General features: G+C 54.1%; 2 protein-coding genes across 4 annotated transcripts in view; one reads left to right on the top strand and one right to left on the bottom strand.

Annotated features, from left to right (window-relative positions):
- Positions 1–13,873, bottom strand: part of ELAPOR1 (endosome-lysosome associated apoptosis and autophagy regulator 1) — a 104,246-nt gene extending 90,373 nt beyond the window's left edge. The window contains exon 1 of one of the 2 annotated variants that reach the window (XM_084611169.1): positions 13,832–13,873. The gene's annotated coding sequence lies outside the window, so the exon portion shown is untranslated. Of the gene's footprint in view, positions 1–13,563; positions 13,699–13,831 lie in introns of those variants that run through there. The other variant, XM_084611168.1, reaches the window with a different exon arrangement.
- A 154-nt stretch (positions 13,874–14,027) lies between these two features.
- CFAP276 (cilia and flagella associated protein 276) lies at positions 14,028–21,742 on the top strand. 2 transcript variants are annotated; one of them, XM_084611299.1, is made up of 5 exons: positions 14,031–14,209; positions 15,380–15,496; positions 17,175–17,290; positions 20,235–20,368; positions 21,095–21,742. In XM_084611299.1, the coding sequence occupies exons 1-5, from the start codon at positions 14,129–14,131 to the stop codon at positions 21,163–21,165; spliced, it is 519 nt and encodes a 172-aa protein (XP_084467425.1). In that variant the 5' UTR covers positions 14,031–14,128; the 3' UTR covers positions 21,166–21,742. The 2 variants fall into 2 exon arrangements, with proteins under 2 accessions (XP_084467426.1, XP_084467425.1); XM_084611300.1 differs by lacking the exon at positions 15,380–15,496 and having other exon boundaries at positions 14,028–14,209.
- The last annotated feature ends 862 nt before the right edge of the window (positions 21,743–22,604 follow it).

The following is a 22,604-nucleotide window of genomic DNA, read 5'->3' as shown; positions in this document are numbered from 1 at the left end:
GCAGATGACAGAACAAGGAGTAATGGTCTCAAGTTGCAGTGGGGGAGGTTTAGGTTGGATATTAGGAAAAACTATTTCACTAGGAGGGTGGTGAAGCACTGGAATGGGTTACCTAGGGAGGTGGTAGAATCTCCCTCCTTAGAGGTTTTTAAGGCCCGGCTTGACAAAGCCCTGGCTGGGATGATTTAGTTGGTGTTGCTCCTGCTTTGAGCAGGGGGTTGGACTAGATGACCTCCTGAGGTCTCTTCCAACCCTAATCTTTATGATTCCACATACAAACCTTCTCCTAGCACAGACAGCTGCTGAAGGCACCTGTACGCCCAGTCCTCTTCTCATTCCAAGGCAGTGCCACGACATCAGCGGGTCACTCATGACTCACACTGTGGTGAGGCAAGGGATCCGGCCCCCAAGGCATGAAGACAGCAGGCTCCTAACCCCAGCAGACCTTCAGGGAGCTCCCTTGCAGACAGGGTCTGAATATTGGAACCAGGCACGTGGAAAGCTCCAGAGGCAGCTCCAGATGCTGGGGCCCATTCTGTTCTGGGTTGCAGGGGGCAGATGGACCAGGAACTGCACAAGGCAGGCCAAGTGGGCACATGCGACACCAGGAACAATTCAGGCCCACTCAAGTCACGGGCAACTCTGCTGTTGAGGCACTGGGCCAGGATTGGGCCCTTTGCCAGTTACACTGGCTGGGACTGAAAGGACAAGAATCCAGCCAGCCAGATTTGTATCATTAGCACAGTCAATGGCAGCAGGGCTCCCAAGGGCCCATCCCACCCCGCCGTGGTCAGAACACATGGGATCAGGCCCTATGGGTGTGATAAAGGCACAACCTTCCCTCCCCCCACCCCCCCAATGCTCACAATGGAGATCGATAGCATGGAATAAAACCTCGCTCCATCGAGCGAGCTCAGCTGGACACCCTCCCTAAGTTCCGTCATGAGAGTTAATGGGGTGTGCGTGCACACATGCACCTCCCCTTATTGTGCCCCATACACAGCAGCCAGGCCAATCACAGACCCCCTGCCCCCCATCCCCCACTCAGGGCAAGGGGTGAGATATGCCAAAGGGCATGACACACCAGTGGAGTGTTCCAGAAGTGGAGGGAGGAATACATAAAGTGATGCCTCTTGCTAGCCTGTTTTAAAGGGACAGTGCACATCTCGCCAAGCTAGTCCTTTTGAGACCTACATTGAGAACAGCTGGTGAGCTGGGAGACAGGACAATAATACTCCAGAGTCTAATCAAGAGGCAATTCAGTTTTGAAGGGGATCAGCGGGGCTGCACGATAACTTCAGAGCAGGGAACAAATCCCTCTCAGGTTTCTTATGCAAAACCAGATTAGAAGAATACTTCAGCACAAGCAGAGCTAATCGATTCCAGCTGCGCCAGCCTGGGGTAGGGCCAACCAATGCTTACAAACACTCAAGAAGCGGTGTTGGATTTACATAGGGTCCACAGCCCTGGAGCTGACCAGCCATGGCAGTGCTGATGCACCCGGGTGGTTCTGTTCAGACTAACTGAGGCGCTCTCAGGACTAGGGCAGCCCACCGTGCAGCCCGTGAGCCCTGTAATACAGAGAGCTGACCACAGGTCACAGCAGGCTATAGCCCAGCTGGTGTTGGGAGATGGATCACTTGATTCCCTGTTCCATTTATTCCCTCTGGGGCACCTGGCAGTGGCCACTGTCAGCAGGCAGGATACCAGGCTAGACAGACCTTTGGTCTGACCCAGTCTGGCCATTCTTATGGGAGCCCCCACTCAGGCGAAGGCGGAGCACTGCATGCTGGGGCCTGTGGTCTCTGGAGGCAGCACCTAGGCTGCAGGACTCCCCTGCAATATGATCTGCTCCATTTTATGTCCTCAGGCTCCTTGTGAGCTGCTGCTGCTGCTGCTGCAGCCCCAGTGGAGTGCAGTTTGGGCATGCTGGTGTGACCATTGTGAGCATGGCACTGTGCTCGGCAGCAGACCTTCCGCAGAGCTAAGGAAGCTGGCTCCATACAGGACAGGGCTGATGCATGGCTCCTATGACAAGAGCTTCAACATGCTTGTCAGGCTGCAGATCACCCTTATTCTGCAGCTGTACCCAGGATCCACCACCCAGCTCTTCATGCGGGAGGATCCAAGTCCACTGCACAATGTTACTGCTCCCAGCCATTCACAGGCCTTCCCATCTCTGCCTCGAGCAGCAGATGCAGGATGGGAGCTGCTCAGATTTTCCCACAATGCACTAGTACAAACATGCTTGCACAACATGGCAGGTGCTGACAGGGTGACAGGTGTTTTGGGAAAAGGTTAGCTGTGAATGCAGCAGTTACATGGCTCTGTCTGTAAACAAACGGCACCAGAAGCAGTCCCAGTAACCAAGCAAACAACCCCTATGGAAAGAGCAGTGAGGAAGGATGGCTGAGCGATCAAGCTACTGGCCTAGGACTCTGAAGACCCAGGTTCCCTGCTCTGCCACCGACTCCCACTTAAGGCATGTCTATGCTTAAATGCTGCAGCTGCATGTCAGTGTGGCGGCTCACCCAGAAGGGCTCTCCCATGGCTGTCATCAATCCACCTCCCTGAAAGGCAGCAGCTAGGTCAATAGCAGAATCCTTCCCATTGACCTAACACTGCCTACAGCAGGGTTAGGTTGGCATAGCGCCATCTCTCAGGGGGTGGATTTTTCACACCTCTCAGAAATGTAGCTATGCTGTTGCGAGTTTTCAGTGTAGACCAGCCTTCAGCAGGGGTGCTGAGAGCCACTGAACCAAACTGTAAACCCTGGGTATGATGAAAACCACTTCAAGCCGGGGGAGGAAGGGTGGGGGGGGGATGTTCCAGCACCTATGTGCCCTTGTGCCTCGATTCCCCATGTGAATAATGGCAATCGTAGCACTTTTCTATCTCCCAGGATTAATGGAGACCAGAGAAACACCTTAGCTACTGGTTTCAGCTGGGTAGCCGTGTTAGTCTGTATCAGCAAAAACAATGGGGAGTCCTTGTGGCACCATAGAGACTAACAAATGTATTTGGGCATAAGCTTTCGTGGGCTAGAATCCACTTCATCAGATGCATGGAGTGGAAAATACAGCAAAGAGGTATAAATACACAGCATACGGAAAGATGGGAGTTGCCCAAAGTGGGGGGTCAGTGCTAACAAGCCAATTCAATGAAGGTGGAAGTGGGCTATTCTCAGCAGTTGACAAGAAGGGAGGGAAAAAATCATTTTTAGTGCTTGAGTTCAATGTAATCAGGGTGGCCCATTTCAAACAGTTGACAAGAAGGGGAATTAGTTTTTGTAGTGACCCATCACTCCTCCTTGTTTTTACCTTAGCTACTGTTGCTGAGTCAGGGATGACTAACTTGTTTGCACACACAATAGCATGGGAGATACCGAATAGAAACTAAACTCTGTTCTGGTGAGGTCTGTCCCTGCTGTGATCAGAATTGTGCTCACTACAGCCGGATTTCAAGTGAGAAGGGACATTACAAAGAGGTCGTGGCGGCGGCGGCGGGGGGAGGGCGCGCTTACAGCTCAACCCCAGTCTGCTCTGCTGGCAAGGAATACATTTTCCCTAACCCCCAGCCTCAGCTCAGAGTCAAGCTGGGCTCTTTCCAGCACTCACATCATCAACACCACAGAGTCAACAATCAGGAATGAGTAAGTGTGACGAAGTGGGACTGTTCTTAATGTTTCCTCTGAATACTGTAGAGGTGCCTCAGTTTCCCCCAGGCATTTCTTAAATCTCTAGGTGGTGGGATAAGGGGGTGTAATTGTTGCAGAGCAAAGGGCCAGGGTACATAAATGGCCGACACTGTCTCTTGGCAACTCATGGCCTGGGCCCTTCCCACACTGCAAGGTGATAGCTAAAGGGTTGGAGAACAAAGGAATCAGGTGACCTCCGGGCCCGGGAAAGGGACAAAGCCCAGAGGAGGAGGGGATGGAGGATGAGTCGGTTTGGGCTGGTTGGGGACGAGAAGTGAAGCGCAGATGTGGTTGTCTGGCTCACTGCCCCTCAAAATGGACCCAGCTGAGGGGTCCGGTTCTCTGCACCTACAAGCTCTGTGTTAGACCATGTTCCTGTCGTCTAATAAACCTCTGTTTTACTGGCTGGCTGAGAGTCACGTCTGACTGCGAAGTTGGGGTGCAGGACCCTCTGACTTCCCCAGGACCCCGCCTAGGCGGACTCGCTGTGGGAAGCGCACGGAGGGGCAGAGGATGCTGAATGCTCTGAGGTCAGACCCAGAAAGGTGGAAGCTGGGTGAGCTGTGTGTCCTGCAGACAGGCTGCTCCCAGAGAGGAGACTTCCCCAGAGTCCTGACTGGCTTCATAGGGAGCAGTTCCAGAGCATCGCCTGGGGGCTCCGCGACAGTAAGCAATGCTGCTGCAGATGACTGAGGAGGAGAGGGACCAGCTCACTCCCAGCTCTGCTAGTTCAGGGAGCTGACAGGATTAGAGAGAAGTGAAAGCTTGCCGTAATCACGGAGTCAGGAACTCTCACAGACATCCTAGGAACAGACCTGCTGGGGAAGCAGGGGCTGCTTTTACATGGCCTCCTTGCAGAGTGGAGCCCGCGGATCCCTGCGGTCATTGCCAGCAGGGTTCTACCACTAACCAGCAGAGACAGGATTCTTTGGTCCAAGCCCACTGTAATCAGCTGGGCCTGTGTCCATTATAGGAGCTAGCTCGAGAGATGATTTCCTGAAAAGATTCTTTGTCTACATCATCCTGTTACCTATGTGGCTAAAGCCCTTCAGCCATTCTCCCCCAGCCATAGAACTAGCAGTTTCACTTCACGCTTTTAAACCTAGTATAGGTTGCAACTTAGGCAGAATATAGGGTATAAAACAGATGAACGGGGTCTGACCTACCTTAAATAAGAACACGGAGGAACAAAAACACTGTAGAGGCAACTCTGCCATAGCCTAGCAGCTCCAGCCAGTGATTTCTACCCAGCTCCTTGCCATGTCTGACAGAATAAGATCCATGGCCTCACCTGTGCTGAGGAGCCGTTCTGCAGCCTTTGTGTAGCAGAGGCTGCTGCATTTGACATCGGGTGACATCCCATGGCTCCTCCAGCTGGCGCCTAACAGGCTGATGTGCTGTCAACATCTCTACTCTCGGCTCCTCAAGAAAAGTCCCCTTCCTGCCAGTCACACTCACTGCATTATTTTTAGAGCTCATTAAGCTTTACGGAACTGCAGCTTCAGAGCGTCATTGGCTGGGGTGTGTGTGTGCGTGTGCGTTAGCTTAACGAACAAAGGACTTCATTGACAATTCATTAAATCTACTGATTGTTTTTGTAGGTAGCAATTAGGAGCGAGGGAGGCTGCCCTCAGCACCAGGACAACCTCTGATATTGACTGGACCACCTCCCACCTGCACAGGGTTAAAACTGAGCACCTCATCTTTCCTCCATGGCTATTACCTTGGATTCCCCCTTCTCCCCACACATCCACATCACCAAACCTTGTGCGGTTTCCTCCATGGCTGCGCTGCTTGAGCTGAAGTAGGAATGTCTCTACCCAGTAGCAGTAGTAGGTTCTTATCCAAGAAGTCTGATGGCAAACTGCCAACCTTGCTTGTCAATTCAACACTGATCCCCCTTCCCATGGAGTCCCTCTACTCCAGTCAGAGCTTATGCTGGTTTATCACTGCTCTGAATGACTGAGGGCCATTTCTAGCTTAACAGCCCCACAGATTTAGACATACCTAAGTAACTTTGTGGATCCGGTCTCAAGACTAAGTGGGGATCAACCCTGCGAGATTCAGGACTAAAACCACAGGCCTTGCCACTTGACCTACAGTAGTAACTCCTAACTGACAGCAGTAGTAGGCTCTTATCCAGACAGCCCCGCCCCAACCTGAAGCAAATACTCACCACACAATAGAAACACTAACCCAGGAACCAACCTCTGCAACAAACCCCGGTGCCAACAATGTCCGCATATCTATTCAAGGGACACCATCATAGGACCCAACCACATCAGCCACACCATTAGGGGCTTGTTCACCTGCACATTTACCAATGTGATATATGTCATGTGCCAGCAATGCCCCTCTGCCATGTACATTTGTGTAGAGACTGTCTGGTTTGGCCAAAGAATAAATGGACACAAATCTGACATCAAGAATTGTAACATTCAAAAACCAGTAGGAGAGCACTTCAATCTCCCTGTACATTCAATAACAGACTTAAAAGTGGCAATTCAACAACAACAACAAACTTCAAAAACAGCTCCAACGAGAAACTGCAGAACTGGAATTAATTTGCAAACTTGACACCATCAAATTAGGCCTGAATAAAGACTGGGATTGGCTGGGTCATGACAAAAAATAATTTTCCCTCTGATATTCACCCCTTCATGTCAACTGTTGGGAATGAGCCACATCCACCCTAATTGAATTGGCCTCGTTAGCACTGACCCCTCACTTGGTAAGGCAGCTCCCATCTTTTCATGGGCTGTATATTTATACCTGCTGACTATTTTTCACTCCATGCATCTGATGAAGTGGGTTTTAGCGCATGAAAGCTTATGCCCAAATAAATTTGTTAGTCTCTAAGGTGCCACAAGGACTCCTTGTTGTTTTTACTGATATAGACTAACATGCTACCCATCTGAAACCTCGTGTCATATCCACTAAGTAGACTAGCCACATTACATGTATTATAGTAGCACCTAAGAGCCCCAATCATGCCCCCGGACCCCATGAGGCTAGGCACTATGAGCACACAGAACAAATAGATGGTCCCTGCCCCATAGAGCTGGCCAGCTAAGCGGGTAAGCTTCGCAAGTGTGCTGCACTGACTGCCCCAAAGCTCCCCTTGCCCCACATATCTAGAAGGTTTGGATAATTCCTTCCCTTGAATGGTTACATGTTTTGGAATAAGTGCCTGCAAATCAAATGATTGACAGTGCCACGCCTCACACAAGCAACCTTTGCCATGAAGTGTTACCATTTTGAGGGGCAGGGATTTTTTCCTCTCAACCTGTCCACAAAGGGTGAGGTTTTCAATCACCTACTTGCCATCAGGATCATGTGCACACCCACAACCTGCCTTGCCAGCTGTGTCCTCTGCAGAGAGTTGTCTGAGACTCGGAAGCAGCAGGGTGAAAACACTAAAACGGCTTATTTAAAAAGGGTAAAGCCGCTGCTTTGCTGGCTGCATCAAATGCGCCAGCTTTCCTCAGTTGAAAGAAACATGAGGAATTGCACTCCAGCCTCAGTTACTCTACAATACCTCACTGATGGGCACTGTGCTGCTGAGAATGCAGAGTGACTGAGCAGAATACAGCCCCACGCTCTCTTGAATTAAAAATGCTCCTCTGGAGAACTCAGATGAAAGACAGAATTTGCTCCAGTTAATCAACAGAACCGCAGAGGAGGTGAATAGATTTTTATTCTAAAGACTTAAGATACGTCTTTTTTAAAAACAATTTTACAAAAACTGTACACATCCTCCACCCTCCTAATTTGCTTGCCACTGTGTTTTCAGTGGTGTAGCCACTTCAAGCAAATATCACTACAACCCCAGAAGGCTTCATCAGCTTGAATTTGTATGCTGCAAATTTTATAATTCAAAATACATGCACCCTAATTCATCACTGGGGTAACTGTATTTAAGTCAGTGGAGTTACCCCAGGGACAGATCCAGGCCAAAGATAAAGCTCTGCTTTATGCAGATGAGTTCAATATAAAAACCTAACTGTAAAGCTGCTCATTCCAAACTCCAGGGTAGTAGAAGGCGACTATGACCCTTCTGCTGCCAGGACGTCAGTCAGGTCGCTGGGGCCAGGAAGGTCCCAGGCTTCCCTGCACTTGGGTGTGTCAGAAGACGATCAGATGTTGGCAAAAGTGGTGCCAAGGAAGCTGCCTGAACCCCTCGGTCTGGAAGGTAACCTGGGAGTGAGGTGGCTCTAGGGCTGCCTACTCCTGGGAGCAAGAGGCATTGCAGAGAAATACAAGAGGGTGGAACCCTCCCCACTGTGCTAAGGAACAAGGCCAGAGACAACAGGGAGCTGCCATACACCATAGGGGAGCACCAAGTGTCTGTAACCCCATGCAAGAACAGGGATACTTCAACGCTACAGCGTTGAGAGAGAGAGAAAAAAAAATTCTTGCCCTAGGAGAAGGTTACTGGGGAAGGCACATTTTCAACAAGCCAGCTACCAGGCAAGATCTTTACATTACAGGCCTACTGAAAGCTAAGTAACTTGAATTGGAACAGTTAGTTCTACCACACAACTGTCTCTAATTAGTCTGCTGAGAACCAGATCAGAGCAAAGCTGTATTTTGAGAAATGGGTTTCATGGTGCAAAGAACAGCACGTATCTGCACAGCTAGTGAAAACTTGTCACTGAAGTGTCTGAAATACAACGTGGAGGCCTGTCACAACCCAAAAGGTGTCAAGCACACCAGGTGCTGGGTCAGCGACAGAACGACCCTTGTTTGGCAAGCATACCTGTATAACAGCAGACCCACAGAAAGCGACACCCTGGTGCGGCAGTTGAACAGTTGTTGCAGTGCAAATGCCCAAATGGGTGCACAACTTGTCTGCAAGAGACACAAAGCACGCCAAGTCCGAGGTGTTGCTTTGCAATGTGATGCCTTACCGAACTCAAGGTGCTGGCAGAAATGCGAGGGCTACGCAGAGTCCCCGGCACACACAGAGAAAAGAAGAGCTAATGATGCACTAATACCGAGTGGTTCTTCAGGTCAGACCCGGAGAGCTCTGTGTAGCTCAAAAGCTTCACGCTTCCACCAACAGAAGTTGGTCCAATAAAAGATATTACCTCACCCATCTTAGGGATTCATGGCCATGCTGACATAGCTCAGCAAATTCAGCACCGATTTGTCATGAGCAAGTGCTGCGCCACTCAAACTCCTTACCCCAGTGCTGTTCTGCTCTGCCCTTCCACAGCAACAAGGGAAAGGCTACCTGCACCAAAACTCTGACACTAAACAAAGACCCTAATCTCCCTCCAGGCAAGCTCACCTGGGTGGGGAGCTGTCCTTTTTCAAGACGATCACTCAAAGACATGGTACAGCTATGCCCAGATTGAAAAACAGAAATGCTAGCCATTGTAGGAGGTTTTGTGGATACGTTAGTGGGCAGAAACTGGTTGAGGTAGAAAGAGATGATAAACTGCTGGAAGCCGTATAACAGAAGCCATTGGCAAGACGACTTCAGCAAGGGATCAAGCACCAAAGTGTGAAATACAGGCCCAATAAGGGGCTTCATGCAGTGCCCCTGCTTTCAGGAACACCTGTACACAGGGAAAGCAAGGAATTGTAGCAGGAGTTTGAAGTAAATACGACTCAAGCACTACCCACTTGCCAGACACAATTTGACAAGCAGAAACAGAGTGACCCAGCCTCACACCTGCTTGGGAGAATAACTGTAGATGGAGGGCCAAGAGAAAACGCTTCTCAGGCACTCCAGCTAGAGAGGTGAGATTGCCACATATGCAGATATTCAGTGCAGAGGACGCTGTGCCACACCACCACAGCAGGAGTCAAAAACAGCATCATCCACAGTGCCCATCCGGGGATTTGAAGGGTATGGACTCAGCCAGGAGATGTGCTATTCTATCTAGGCATGAATGCTGCCAGCAGAGATAGGTACCAAGTGTGACATCTGCAATTGAGTGAAAGTAAACCATTGAGAACACAAGAGTGCTGACCATCCTTGGTCGGAGCGTGCATCGAACAGGAAAGACGACCTCTTATCACAACCTGCTAGTCAGCTTTTCAAACGGACCTGTTTTGCAACACACCGAGTAGCAAGAGAACATACATTTTAAAGTACAGTTAGGAACCAACAACAGTGCAAGGTTAATGAGCAGCTTGTTTTGACAATTCTCCAATACACCAGTTCCAGTACTGGTTTTCTAGCCCTTGTCAGCACAGTCAAATGGGTTAGCAGAAGACAGTACAAAGAGCAAAGAACCCAGTAATATTAAAAGCTTCCGTAGGCTCAGGGACCCATCTGTAGCAGTGTCTGGTATCATAGCACAGCTCACACACTCCTGGCAGAAGGACAAAACCCTCAGTGCCCACCACTAAGGAGCTCCTTGGGCTACAGACAATGAATCCTGGCACAGTTACAGGAGAGCCGTACGCCAGGAAACTAGACCAGACGTAATACGGTTAACAGGAGTGTCACTCAGCCCCATTGGAATTGAACATCCCATTCCCCTTGCAAAAGAGAAGCTGGCCAGCAGCCTGCCAAGCCCCAGGAATCCCACCTCCCCAAGCCAGAGGTCAGAGCCCCTCTGAGAGCCAGTCCTGAAGCAGGAACAGAAGAACCTGTCTAAAAAGCAATGGGGACCCTGTTTCTGTTCCTTGAGGACATTCCGGATGCTGCTGAGAGTAGTACAAAGTCACCAATGAGGAAATCAGCCTGGGACAGACCCCCCAAGTGGTGCAAGCTGGAGTCAGCAGAGCTATGCCCATTTATACCAGCAGATGATCTGGCCCATCAGCAGAAGCAAACAGGCAGCAGAGGACATATCCATCTCAGTGGCCAAACATGCCACTGAGGGAGGAAGTTCTCCAAGAACAAGCAGTTGTGGGCTCAGAAAGCCAATGAGATTCAGAGATAGCTGCTTTGGACACATGTCCAGCAAATGGCAGACATCTACCAGGTGATCTCCCCTGGCCTAGAGATCTCCATTGTTGTGTTATTAATTAGCTGCATTCATTTATGGCTGTTATATTTGGTGGTTTTTTTTTTTAAATTAAATGCAAATAAAAGGGGACATGTTACAGCAGCCACTGGCATCACCAGATCCTGAACCCTGCCATGTGACAGGAATATTACCCTAGTAACCCTAACCTCCTTACATGACTAGAGCTGGGGAGTCAAGAGCACACTCCGACCATACGGCAAGGATAAAGTTGTCAGAAGCATGAAAAAATTAATTAGTACCATCTGATGATTTAAAAATATACCAATGTAATATGTCAAAAAGCATCCCTCTCCTCTGGCTAAAATATAAATACACAGAGAACCTGATCTCAACTTCCACTTAAATCAGAAAAGCTTTGCCTCAGTCTTGCAATGGGAAAAGGATGTGATCCAGAAGAGACAGCCAGTCAGAGCCCCGTGCTGTTGTGAAAGGAAGCCTTCCACCAAACATAAAATCTAGTCATCTGCCTGCCAGCGCCATATCCAAAACTGTTCAGAAGGGCCTGAGGAGAAGGCATACAGCAAGGCACAGACACAGTAACGGGTTTAGTAAAGGAGAATGTAAAGCCACAGACAAAGAGAGATGAGACTAGCACAGAAATACACTCTAGAATGGAGGAGTGAGAGCCCAATCCAAGTCCCCCTGGAGTCCACAGGGTCCTTCTGCTGGGCTCATTAAGGGCCCAGTCCAATGCCTAGTGCAATCAAGGAACAGATTGGGGGAGGGGCGAGAAAGCACTGGAAGGGGGTATTTCCCCAGCAATCCCCTTTATTGTAGGGGCTTGATCCTGCTCCCACTCGGGTCAGTGGAAAAAGCCTCCATTGACCAGAGTGGAGCAAGAAGCGTGGCAGCTGATGGAAGCTGCTCTCTTTCCAGCTGAGCTTTGACTTTCTCCAGCCTCCTTCCCTTCTACCCTTTTTCTTTCTTCCTTTGTCACCGTTTCTTTTTGCCACCCACACTTTTCATAGACATTTTTAGATATGAACCAACACACACACACGCAAAATCAAATTCCTTCCATTCACCTAATAGAAAGTTACGACCCAATTTACAGGCAGCCTGTCATGGTACAGAGAAGAGACCATTTGCCTGGTGGGATTACAGCCAATGGTCAATGAGAAGGGAGCGCACGGTTCACGGGCAGGGCATGGGGAAGTGTCCGTCTGCTTTTAGCAGGGTTGGGGCAATGCACTCCACTTTTCTGGAACCCCTGATCAGTACCAGCAAGGGGGGGTGGTAATAGAGCCAGAACGCCAAGGGCTCAGCACAGTGGGAGCCAAGTGCTGTGCACAGTCTGACGTACAGAGGACCAGGCTGACGCTGTAGAATGGCATCACTCTGCCAGCAGCCGCCCTTCTTGGGAAACTCCTTTGCCACCTGCCCAGGGTTTTGGTCTAGCTCTTGTCTGTCTGAACACAGCCCCATTAAGTTTGACTCCCCCATCAGGCTATTTTAGGGACATGCGTAAACAGCATGCTTTGCTTCTGCCTCTAGCATTTTTCGTGGGCCGATTCCAGCAGCAGCACCAGAGGGGCTGGAGAGCCCAAACTGGTGACTCTTCCTAGTGATTTTGCAAGGCTATGTTAATTCTAGTGAGGCCAGGCAGCCCTTCTGTGCCTCCCCCTCTCCCAAAAACATACAGGAACCATCAGGTGTATCTACATAGCTCCTCAGCCCATACCACACCGGCACTTTGCCATGTATGTATCCAGCACAGCCCCACTGCTGTCCGTCAGGCCCCAGGGACCTACTGTCCTAACCCCCCTCCCCGACACAGGGCATGCAGCCCCTGCCCCCATATGAGGCATGCCATCGCCTCCATAGCACCTCTCTCGGGCTCCCCGACCCCTGCTCCTCCAGATCCCCCTTATTGCATTGCTACAGCCCCGTCCACTGCCCCATAGAGACCCTCACCTCTGTCTCAATGCCACCCTAGACAGGACCTGGCCTCTGGCCCTCGTCAGACCCCCATGGGGCACCTCGTATCAGGCCTGCAGCTCTGTCGCCGGAGCCCCACAGGGGGTGCCTGGCTCCCCAACCCACTAGATCGCTGAGCGGTGTGGGGCAGCCAGACCCCGTCCCCAGAGTCCTCCCTTCCCCCTCAGACCCCGTCCCCAGAGCCCCTCCCTTCCCCCCCAGAGCCCCCCCTTCCCCTCAGACCCCGTCCCCAGAGCCCCCCCTTCCCCCCCCAGAACCCCCCCTTCCCCCTCAGACCCCGTCCCCAGACCCCGTCCCCAGAGCCCCCCCCTTCCCCCGACCCCGTCCCCAGAGCCCCCCCCTTCCCCCGACCCCGTCCCCAGAGTCCCCCCTTTCCCCCCCAGTGCCCCCCCTTCCCCCCCAGAGCCCGTCCCCAGGGCCCCTCCCTTCCCCCCCAGAGCCCCCCCTTCCCCCTTCCCCCAGACCCCGTCCCCAGAGCCCCTCCCTTCCCCCCCAGAGCCCCCCCTTCCCCTCAGACCCCGTCCCCAGAGCCCCCCCTTCCCCCCCCAGAACCCCCCCTTCCCCCTCAGACCCCGTCCCCAGACCCCGTCCCCAGAGCCCCCCCCTTCCCCCTCAGACCCCGTCCCCAGACCCCGTCCCCAGAGCCCCCCCCTTCCCCCAGACCCCGTCCCCAGACCCCGTCCCCAGAGCCCCCCCCTTCCCCCAGACCCCGTCCCCAGAGTCCCCCCTTTCCCCCCCAGTGCCCCCCTTCCCCCCCAGAGCCCGTCCCCAGGGCCCCTCCCTTCCCCCCCAGAGCCCCCCCTTCCCCCAGACCCCGTCCCCAGGGTCCCCCTTTCCCCCCCAGGGCCCCCGGCAGCCCCCCCGCCGGAGAGCGCGGCTCGCCCCGGACTGGGGCCGCTCCGGCCCCTCCATCCTGCCGGGCTGCGCCCGCCCCCCTACCTCCTTGCAGGCGTGCAGCTCCCGCTCCGCGCCCCGGCTGCCCTGGGCGGCGGCCCCCGCCCACAGCAGCAGCAGCAGCCGGAGCCCGGCCCTGAGGCGGCGGCGGCAGCCCGCGGGCGGACGCAGCCGGCCGGCCCCAGCCATGGTGCAGCGGAGGCGGCGGCGGCGGCGGGGCTCAGGTGCAGCCGCCGCGGGGGGGCTGGAGGACGCCGGAGCCCCGCCCCGCCCCGCCCCCGGCAACCGCCGCCGCGCGCACCTGGCCACGCACCTGCGGCTCGAAAGATGCGCCCGCGCCCGCGCGCGCCAAGCCGCCCCCGCCCCCGCGCGCGCGCTCGGGCTCGTGCGCCCCGCGCTCGGGGGCAACGCGCCGCGCGCCCAACCCCGCGCTCTCCCGCGCGCGCAGCCCGGGCGCCCGCCTCGCTGTGTCGCGCCGCCGCGCGCCGCCCGCCGGCAGCCTCCGCGGCCGCCAGGGGGAGCCCCAGCTCCGGCGCCGCCGCCCGTCGCCCGGCAACCGCGGCCCGTCGCCTGGCAACCGCGGCCGGGCTCGCAAACCGCGCGCCGCAGGATGCCGCCCACCCGGGACCCCTTCCCCTGCCCCCGCTGCGAGAACGAGGACACCTTCACGGGCCGGGCCGGGCCGAGCCAGGTAAGGCCCCCGCCGCCCCCTGCTGGCCTAGCCCGAGTTCCCAGCCGGACCGCCGGCGCCCAGCGACCCACCCCGCTGCCAGCATGCAGCCGCCTCTGGCGGGAACCCGGCAGCTGGCGAGCAGAGGCGGCTGCTAGGAAGGGAAGGATCTAAACCGGGGAGGCGGGATCCGGACTCCAGTGTCCGCTGCGAAAGATTTAGCCTCAGCTTCGCGCTTGTCTGGATCTTACACAGGGCAACAAACTGGCCGGGCCAGGGGAGAGGCAGGGCCTGAAACTACTTTTGACTCCTTTTATACAGAAAATGCCTGGCTTGGAGTCAGCGGGGTCCCTTTGAAATCAACCTGTCAGTGTTTTAGTAGGAACTCAACCCACCTTCTCCATGAGCTACTGATGGAAATGGGGGCTGAGTTCCCGTGCGGGGGTGCAGAGCTCATTGCAGGCTCTGACCTTTTACCAGAGTTTGATACTCCAGCCCTGGCTCTGGTCAATAGGCCCTGTGTTAAAAAGGGAGCAAACAAAACAATCAAGAACCCCACAACTCTGCAGACAAGATGAGTAAGACCAGATCTTCACTAGCAGAGGAGCAAGGAATCTGAGTGGGCAGAAAGCAGCAGTGGGTTTCTTGCTGTATTTAAACTACGTCCGAGGTTCGCCTTGGGCAGTCACTGGAAAGGGCTCTGGGCCGGGCGGGACGGGGACGGGACACAGGAGTTACCTGTTTGCTCTGATGGGCAGTGGCTTTCACTGCCAATTATTTTTAGGCTCTCATCACAGAGCAGGATGGTTCCCTAGCTCTAGGGCCTGCAGAAACACAGAACAAGATGGTCTCCGTCTCAAGAGAGCTGTTATGGGTCCTAACAGCCCAGGAGATGCCTGGGAGAGCGGGGATGCCAGAGGCATAAACCTTCCTTGTTGCACCAATATGACAGGTCTAGGCAGTGGCCTCCTGCAGAGCCCTGCTGGCATGTAGCGGGGCGGGGCGTGGACAGTGGATCCCCTGGCATCCCAAGTGCCTGCAGTCAAATCACGGTGATAGAGGGCTAATTTCCTCTACATATGGAATCACCCCCCCACACACACATGTCTGGAGGATGCCCTGATGCCAATGGCAAAGACTGTCTGACAGCCGGTGTTCAGAGCATGAGCGGCTGACTGTGGTTTGTTCCAGACAGGCCCTTATGCCGAGCCCACCCACCGGGCACAGCAGCAGGACCCCTGGAATCGCCTGCACAGAACAGCCACCCTGTCCAGCACCAGGAAGGAAGTCTGGTATACGGAACCTGAGGTAGAGGTCCCCAAGTGCCCCTCCATCCCACTCTGCCTTTTGCTGCTCACCACCTCACACACACTGGTTACCCGCCCCCGAAGGACACAGCCTGAAATGGTTCAGAATTAGCAGATGAAAGTTCCCCAGTGCACAGCCATCCCCTCGCCCAGGCTGGGCAGCCACACTGGCCATGCCAAGGGCATAGTAAAGCCTTTCACCTGCAACTGCATTGGTTTCCTTTCTGTGCTCCACTTGCTCCCCTGGGCTTTGCTTTCTGTCCAGCAGCATCCCAAGCCATGCTCGCGTGCTGTCCCCACCCCAAGCAGCAGAGAGGAAGCGTGTACACCTCTCGGAACACTTTGCAGCTCTCTAGATGCTCTCCAAGCACTTGACAAACATTAACCTTGCCTCGCAATCCTCCAGCCCTTGGGCAGAGGTGGATTAAGATTTACTGGGGCCCTGGGCACAAAACACCTCATGAAAAGCCCAGGCCTACCCACTTTTTAACATGGGCGTAGTTTGGGGGCAGGGGGCTGCGTTGCCCCCCCCAAACCACAAGCCTTGGGCAGGTGCAGAGTGGCACCGGCAGAGACTGTGCTTCGTGGGGGGAGCCGATGAAGTGATCAGCCCCTCCTTCGTGAAGCAAGGTCCCTGCTGGCAGCATTCCCAGGGAATGAGGGGAGTCTTAGCCACCCCTCACCATGAGGGCCAGCCCCTCTCCATGACCCTGCCCCTGCTCTTCCCCCCGGAGGCCCCACTGCCTGGCTGGGGGGAAGAGGGAGGACATGGGCCAGTGTTCTGCTCTCAGGCAACCTGGCCTCCTGCCCAGGGCAAGTGGAAGATTCGGGGCTCCCCACAGCAGCCTGGACTCCATGGGCAGCACTTACCACCACCTGGCTTTTGCTTCCAGGTAGCCTGAGCAGGAAGCAGGGCCTTGGGGTGGTGGGAAGAGGAGGAGCAGGGGCAGGGCCACAGAGAGAGGTGGGGCCTCATGCCTCCCCTCTTCTATCAATGTTCTGGTGCTCCTGCCGAGGGCCCCCAAATTGGCTGGGGCCCCTGGGCATGGGCCAAGTGCATTGATCCCCCATTGCCCTTGGGTTATATCTGTGTTAAAGATAGGGAAACCGAGATGCAGAAAGGCAAAACAGCTTGCCCAGGTCACACAGTGCGTCTGTGGCAGAGTTGAGAGTAGGACTTAGGCGTTCCAGAGCTCACTGCTCTGCTCTACCCGCTCAGATACCTCCCCTCCTCAGAGCTGGGAGCACAGCTCAGGAGTCCTGACTCCGATGCCCCTGCTCTAACCAGTAGAATAACAGAGAGAGAGTCTTCCCTATAAAGAAAAGGAGTACTTGTGGCACCTTAGAGACTAACCAATTTATTAGAGCATAAGCTTTCGTGAGCTACAGCTCACTTCATCAGATGAAGTGAGCTGTAGCTCACGAAAGCTTATGCTCTAATAAATTGGTTAGTCTCTAAGGTGCCACAAGTACTCCTTTTCTTTTTGCGAATACAGACTAACACGGCTGTTACTCTGAAACCAGTCTTCCCTGTGTAACTCCCCACACACAGTGGAGCTGCAGCAGAATACAATTTGTCCCCTGCCTCAGGTGAAGCCCACGCAACACCCAGGGATGAGACGCCTTTACCAGGGTTGTCAGAGGCTCTGGCTAGTGACTCCCTCTGAACCCTTCTGCAGGTTCCCAGAGACAGCCTGGATTTTAAGCTGACCTCGCTCTACAACCACCACAAGGAGCAGCTCAGAGACAAGAGCCAGACAGTCATCCACAAGGAGACCCTCTTGGATGACCATGGGTGAGCAGGAGCAAGTGGCCTTTCCCCAATCTCAGGCAGGGCAGAGCCTCCTCTGGGAGCAGCTTATTGGTGACAGCAAATGCGGCGGTCTGCTCACAGCCTCAAGGGCACCAGTAGCAATGGCTGTTCAGCCTTGTCACGCAGCAGGTGCGCCCCATCCCCTTTTGGGGGCAGGGCAAGGGCTACTGCAGTCCTGGGGCTGAGTTCGCTTGTCCTCCCTTAGCCTCAGGGAAGTGTGGCCTAATGGTCAGAGTCAGTCCGACTGCCCCAGGCCTTCTGGTAGGGTGGCGTTAAACAGTCTAGGGTCTGATGGCCTGGTTTAGCAGACAAATGCAAACCTCTTGGCCTAAGGTGGGAAGACTGCCACCCCAAGGGTGGGGTTGGCAGAAGGGTTGGCAGCAAGGGTAGGGGAATCCAGGCCCACCCTACTCCACCAGGACCCAGCCTAGGGCCCTAAAAGTGGCAGAACCTTCCACCACTGGGTGTGGGGGGATCCCACTGCAACACGGTGACAGCATTCAGCCTCATAGGTCGTCCCCCTGGGCCACTTCATACCCCATCTCCTCGTGTGGTGGTCCTGGCATCCCCAGCATCCCAGGGTTCCTCAGTGGGGGCAGCTCCCACCCCTCTTGGGCATCTTTCATCACATGTAGCTTCTGCGGTCTGGAGATTCAGCAGCTCCTGCATCCTCCCTTTTCAGCAGTCAGCCCCAACTGAGCTGTGTTGCTCCCTTTTATACCTGGGTTCCAGCTGGCTCATGCCCAGCAGGGCCATAGGGGCATGGCCTCCTTGGCCCATAGGGTGGGCTTAACTCCTGCTGGACCAGTGCGGGACTGGTGTGCGCTGTCACAAGACTACATCCTGCAGAATAGTCTGGCCTCTTGGCTTGTGCATGGAGGAGGTCTAAGCCTAGGTTCAGTGGTGCTGCAGGGTCATTATGGGGAGGGAACGCACCTCCCTGGCAACAGCTCACAAAATGACCCTGCCCCAGCAGCTCACCTTCAGCCAATACAGCTGAAGACTCCAGCTCCTGGTTCCCAATTTTTGTAGCCATCTGTCCCAATCGGCCAACCGTACCAGGCTGTGCCCGGATTCCCCCGCATTCAAACCCACCATCAGCCTTAGGCTGTACCCACTTGCCTGGGGTTTGGAGGAGCCCAGATTCTAGTCCAGGGGAGCTGGGCACCACCCTGGGGCAGCTAGGGAATGGGGCAGGGCAGAAGGTCTCAGTCACAAAGTCCTAGTGTTGGCATGTAGCCCAGCATGCTGCTAGCTGATCACAGCATTGGCAGCACCAGGGACGGAGAAAACTAGGAGATCTGGTGTGGACAGGTCTGACGGTGTCCCCGGTACCATGACAAAAGAGTGGGGTGTTTGAAGTTAATGACTAGCAGGGGGCTTCAGACTCCATATGCTGCAGCTAGTTACTGTGAGAACGATGCTAGGAGAGACAGGGGTTTGCAGCCTAGACCCAAAAATGCAGGACTCGCAGGACAGAAGAGCTGCTCTGTTTACATCAGGTTTGGGCATTCGAGGCTCATGGGAGGGCAGCTCCTTTGCACAGTGTGCTGCCTTGCCTGGGTTTCCTGCGACATTCCTCCCCAGCAGCACAAATCCTGGCCCTGCAGAGCAGTACGTAAACACGGGGCAGCCCCGACATCAGCAGGTCACTTGGCCAGCACGTGGCTAGGCACTACCTTATTTGCTGCCGACCTTGCCAGCTTGCTGGGCACTGCAGGAGGAGTGGCATGGCCTTGGTCACACTGACCGCTGCTCTGAACGGGTTCCATTGTTAGGCAGCACACTGGTGAGTCCCCACTGGTACCAGCTGATCACGGGGATGCCTGCGGTTTGTAGCTAATTCTACTAAGAGCCTGTGTGTGGGATACGAGCCAGCTGGAAGGAGCCCCTTGCTGGGCCAGAGAGCAGCTACCCACGCTGCATAAAGGCTAATGGACCCCTGCTCAGAACAGAACCCTCAGCCTGAGCTTGCTTCCTCAGCCCCCGACTCCACATCCTCCTAGCTCTGCCTCCAGCCAGTAGCCACCCTCCCTTCTCAGGCGCTGGGGTGGGAACAATCTGAACTTGCCGCTGGGAGCCAGTGGAACTTATCTGGCAGCTTTTCACAGGCTTCCAATCCTTGCGGGCCGGGGTGGGGGTGTCATCGGCAGAGCCTTGTGTCCCAGAGGCGCAATCACAGACCCTGGCCACAGTGTTGCTGTTAATTGTCAATTTCTCCCTCCCTACAAATGGAGGAGGAGGAGAAGGAGGAGGCAGCACCAGGTAGGATATTGTGCTCTTTGCAGGGTTGCCAACTGTTGTGATTTTATCACACGTCCTGCAATATTTGGTGTTTTTCTTCAAGCCCCAGCTCCTGGAGTGGGAGACTCTCAGCTTTTATTTATAAAAAGGACATTTCCAGCCTCTGGGCTGCAGAGAAAAGCTTGGAAATGTGCCCTTAGTCTGACCAGAGAGGCTCAAAAAGCAGGAGGCAAAGAAACCCAAAAGCATCATCTGGGAAGTCTTGTGGCTTTGGGGGGTCTCACTCCTTGAACCCTTGGGGCCGGTGATGCTGCACCTGACAACCAATCAAGAGGCAATTAATACATGAAAGATGATCAAATGATCATTACCAAGGGCATGTTGCCACAGGAGGAAGAAAGGTCTGATCATGTTTTTCCCCTTTGAAAGCTCAGTCCTGCAGTCAGATCCAGTAGTATGGATAGCTGCAAGGAGCTGCTGGTCCCTTTGTCGGGAGCCCTGAGGGCATGCCCTAAACCCACCCAGATGTTTCTCTGTGTTACAGTAGCGCCAGGGGGCACAACCAGAATGCAGGTGGTATGGTGCTAGGTGCTGGCACGTACCTAGTAAGAGCTGGCCTCTGCCCCAGGGAGTGCAGAATCTGGAATTCTAATGCCTCTCCCGCCCCTCCTGCCTACTCCAGAGCACTGAAGGGTCTCGAGCCTGTGAAGGAACCCGAGCCGCCCCCAGTGGAGCACCGTACAGCCAGGGGCCTGTCTGTGAGATGCTGGGTCAGCCCCACAAAGGAGTCGATTCACAGCATCGAGGGAGCCATCGGTAAGGGCAGCAGGCAGCTGCCTGTGCCTCCATCTTAATGGAGATCAGCCAGTGGGATGGGCCTCAAAATGCATCACAGCCCACAAGGTTGAGAGTCTGGGAGGGCGAAGGACCGGCTGGTGGGGCAGTAACAAAGGGGCTGCTCCCTGAGTGCAGGGCACGGTGGAGGCTGCTCCACTGCACTGTTACCATCAGCCACACGGGGATCCCAGCTCCAGTGTGGCTGTGGTGTGGGGCTGCCCGGGCAAATCTTATCCTAGCTACCTGACAGGAACTATTCTGCAAGGATCGGTGGCTGCAGGACCCCAGGCAATGAGGCCCAGAGATTAGGAGGCTGGTTGTGAGAGGCACTGAGTACTCACTGAAGAGACTCTCCCAAGGTCACCCAGTGAGCCTGTGTCGGAACTGCGGATGTGTGAGGCAGCATGACCTTATGGATAGGGGACTGGCCTGGGAGTCAGGAGGCCTGGTCAGTGTCACCCACCTGTGTGACCCTGGGTGAAACACAGCACATCCCTGCCTCCATTTCCCCATCTGTATAATGGGAGTAATGATGGTGCCCTTCCTTTGTGACATACTTGGAGATCTACACCCACCGTGCCCTGGACAAGAGTGAAGTATGGTAACTACTAGAACCAGAGTCCCCGTTCACTCCAGCGTGAGGCCTGGCCTGATGCCACCTTCCACACTTGGTAGTAGTAATCATGTGATTTTCTCCTTCCCTAGAGTGTCCCCACACAGCTGCCACCAACAGTGGATACTCCCGCAAGGAAAACGGCAGTTTCTTCTCTCAGTGAGGAGTTTGCTGGCTTGTGCCCTGGCTGTGCGACTCTGGACCCACTTCCAACTTGAGTGAACCTTCTTCTGTCTGCTCTGCGTGCATTAAACCCCTCTGGTCAGCAAAGCTCATCCAGAAAAACACAGCCATGAGCAGGGAGAGATTTTCATTTAATTTCAATCTTGTTTCCCTGTCCTCTTTGCTGCATTCATCCCTCCATGCTGGGTAACTTCTCTGTCCCTTGCCTGTGGGCCAGACGGCTGAGAGCTACACAGTATCTCAGCAGCAAGTACTGACCTTCGCGCATCAGCCCATAATATGTTATGCTACCTTCTCCACCTCCAACATGGCTCCAGTCAGCCACCCAGTCTGATCCTCTAATTCTGGGGGCCCAACTTGGTGCTCAGCACCCACAATCCCCAATAAAGCCTGGAGGGACAGTGGGTAACCAATCAGACCCTTTATTAACTTGGGCTTCCAATAATCAGGGCTCCTAAAACGAGAGGCTGTTTTCCAGAAGCTGGCCTGTGGGCATGAGCAGGCACCGTACGTGGCACCGTGATGGTTTATTCATTAAAGAACATCGGGGCATTCAATCAACTGAAAAGGCAGCAAATTCCAAATAATACAAGGAAATTTTTTTTTCCACACAATATATACTTAGCCTAGGGAACAAGAAGTTGAGGCCATGAATTTGCAAGATTTTAAAAGGGACTGGGGATTTTTCTATGGAAAGGAGAAAATCCAGGGATATTAACCTTCCTGCTGCAGGGCTCAAACTCATCTTTATTAGAGCCCAGGATGTGGGGGCAAATTACCCCCATTCTGCTCTCCCAAGGTTCTTACACCACCCTGTGAAGCAGCTGGGGCTGGGCACTGCCAGACAGGGCTATATGGAGCCATGGGCTGATTGGCATTGGGGGTTCCTATGCGCCTGCCATTTGGGGATTAAGTCATCATGGACAGAAATCCAGCTTCCCTGCAAGATGCTTTGTAAAAAAGCACAAGTGATTTGTTTGGTCTCTTTCATGCCAGCAAGTTCACCCCTTAGCTCTGCCCCCTTGGGAAGAGTTGCTTTTCTCTGTCCTTACAATGGTTCCAGCATGGGTGCACAAATGTGCTCAGGAGTCACGGGATGCGGTCACACATCATCTCCATGGTGAAAAAATGGTCTTCAGCAAGGTAATGCAGGCCCCTGCACAACACCCACCTGACACTCCCAGGGCAGGAGACTTAAACCAGCCATCTCCCAGCTTTCTAAGGTGAACTAGTTGGGGGGAAGCCCCGTTGCAGCTGGGCTGCCTCAGAAAGCTCGTGCTAGCAGGGACTAAATGGAATTAGTTACATCAGTGCAAATACCTAACGTAGATGGATTTAAACCAGGTTAATTCATTGAATTATCAGGTGAAAACAACCCAGATTAAGTGGATCTATAGTGGAGGTTTACACCTGTGTAAT

This window comes from Lepidochelys olivacea (genome assembly GCF_965140295.1).
Source record: "Lepidochelys olivacea isolate rLepOli2 genome assembly, chromosome: 21".
In the NCBI taxonomy this organism is placed as follows: domain Eukaryota; kingdom Metazoa; phylum Chordata; order Testudines; family Cheloniidae; genus Lepidochelys; species Lepidochelys olivacea.
The sequence above is the reverse complement of the archived record's forward strand: the minus strand, read 5'-3'. Positions and strand labels throughout refer to the sequence as shown.